Below are 1,910 nucleotides of genomic sequence, written 5' to 3'. Positions count from 1 at the left end.
TTCCCCACTCCTTTGCCTCGCGCGATGGGTTAGAGTGTCTCGGGTGCGAGTCATTCGAATTTTAACCGAACGGTTCTCGACGCCCCTTTAACTCGCTCTATTGTTATCGAAAATTCGAACTTGTTACTTTTCTGTAACGTCGTCCACGTCCTTGGTTGCCGGGCGCGTCGACGACTCATACATTGGCAATTTACAGATACGTGTAATCGGGCGTGTATACGTGGACTTGGCCGTACGTACTTTCACGACCCGTACATTTCCGTCTTTGCCGGGAAAAATTTCCTCAATTCTTCCCATTTCCCATTGATTCGGGGGAAGAAGAGGGTTCTGCACCACTACCAAGTCATCGATCTTCAGATGCTCTTGGGTGGTCCTCCACTTGTAGCGATTCTGTAGGTGGGTGAGGTAGTCTTTTTTCCAATGATTCCACAGCTGCTCGTGAAACTTCTGGACTGCTCGCCACCGCGTGAGGCGGGCGAGGGTTTTCGATTCCACAGACTGCACTGGGAATGCATTAAGAGGACCTCCAGTCAGGAAATGACCGGGAGTGAGAGGCGCGTAGTCATCGGGATTTTCACTGAGGGGGGCGATCGGCCTCGAGTTCAAGCTCGCTTCGATCTTGCATAATAAGGTTTGCAATTCCTCCCCTGTAGGTGTGAACTCACCGATGATGCGTTTCAGGTGATGTTTCACCGATTTCACTCCGGCTTCCTGCATCCCTCCAAAATGCGGTGCGCTAAGTGGGTTAAACTTCCAAAGCATTCCAATCTGGCTGCATTTTGCATGCATTTCTTTGGAATTGCAAGCCGCCTTGAAATTTTCATTCAGCTCGCGGTCTGCCCCGACGAAATTCGTCCCATCGGGCAATAAACCGATCGAGCGCGGCTAAGAACGAGCTCGTCGTATAATCGTGTACCAGTTCGATGTGTATCGCCCTTGTAGCGTAACATACGAATACAGCAATATACGCTTTATGAGCCGTTTTCCCTCGGCCTGCGGAGTCACGAACTCGGTATGGTCCAGCGTAATCCACTCCGCAATTCGAAAATGCTCTCGCCGGTCGGCTACGCTCAGGTATCAACTCATGCATTTTTGCGTAGGCGTTTTGTTACTCCAACGTACGCATTCTATGCACTGATGTATGACCGTTCGCGTTGCATTTCGACAGCCGAGGATCCAGAATTGCTGTCTTACTGTATACATGGTCAATTGTATCCCTCCGTGCAACGTGTTCCTGTGACACTGTCTTATTATGAGCGTCGACACATAGTGCTTTGGTAGGATTATGGGATGCTTTGTTTCCCACGGCAGTGTCGCATTCTCTAGTCTTCCACCCACTCTCAAGATGCCCTGGTCATCGATAAATGGGTTCAGACTCCTGAGATCAGACTTCGCAGGTATTCCACGATGATTCTTTAAACATCGGTATTCCTCTGCGAAGTGCATGCGCTGTAGGTAGCGAGCAATTCTTTCCTTTGCAAGGCGCAACTCGTATGGTTCAATGACCCTTGCATCATACTTCCGTTGCTCACTTGCTTTCTGCTTCCTCAGACGGAGACAGTAGATGGCGACACGAAGTAGCTTGCTCCAGCTAGAGTATCGGAATAAAAAATCCCACTGTTGCGCTGGAGCGGCATGGTGTGCATGCGCTACTCGTTTTCCGGTCTCTGTTTCCACAGAAGTGGGCATGGCTGGCCAACCTCCTTCCGGTTGCTTCAGCCATTCCGGTCCAGACGTCCACAGACCTGACTGCAACAGTACCACAGCTCCACTCCTCGCGAGTTCAGATCAGCGGGATTCGAGCTGGTCGGGACGTGACGCCATTCAGCCTGTGGGAGTAAAGTCTGGACCGCTACAGATTGCCATGGTGTCCGCTATTTGCTGATCTGTAGGAATGAATTTCAGTTTAA

The 1,910-nt window shown here is 50.6% G+C and overlaps 2 protein-coding genes across 2 annotated transcripts; both read right to left on the bottom strand.

Moving 5' to 3' along the window:
• Nucleotides 1–240: 240 nt before the first annotated feature.
• LOC144477849 (uncharacterized) lies at nucleotides 241–717 on the bottom strand (the record flags this gene model as incomplete). The annotated part of the gene is made up of 1 exon (XM_078195586.1): nucleotides 241–717. A coding segment is annotated over exon 1 (477 nt), but the record flags the coding sequence as incomplete, so codon positions are not given.
• A 360-nt stretch (nucleotides 718–1,077) lies between these two features.
• LOC144477848 (uncharacterized) lies at nucleotides 1,078–1,749 on the bottom strand (the record flags this gene model as incomplete). Its single annotated transcript, XM_078195585.1, has 1 exon — nucleotides 1,078–1,749. A coding segment is annotated over one exon (672 nt), but the record flags the coding sequence as incomplete, so codon positions are not given.
• Between the last annotated feature and the right edge of the window lie 161 nt (nucleotides 1,750–1,910).

This window comes from Augochlora pura, unplaced genomic scaffold (assembly GCF_028453695.1).
Source record: "Augochlora pura isolate Apur16 unplaced genomic scaffold, APUR_v2.2.1 APUR_unplaced_4434, whole genome shotgun sequence".
Classification (NCBI taxonomy): Eukaryota; Metazoa; Arthropoda; class Insecta; order Hymenoptera; family Halictidae; genus Augochlora; species Augochlora pura.
The sequence above is the reverse complement of the archived record's forward strand: the minus strand, read 5'-3'. Positions and strand labels throughout refer to the sequence as shown.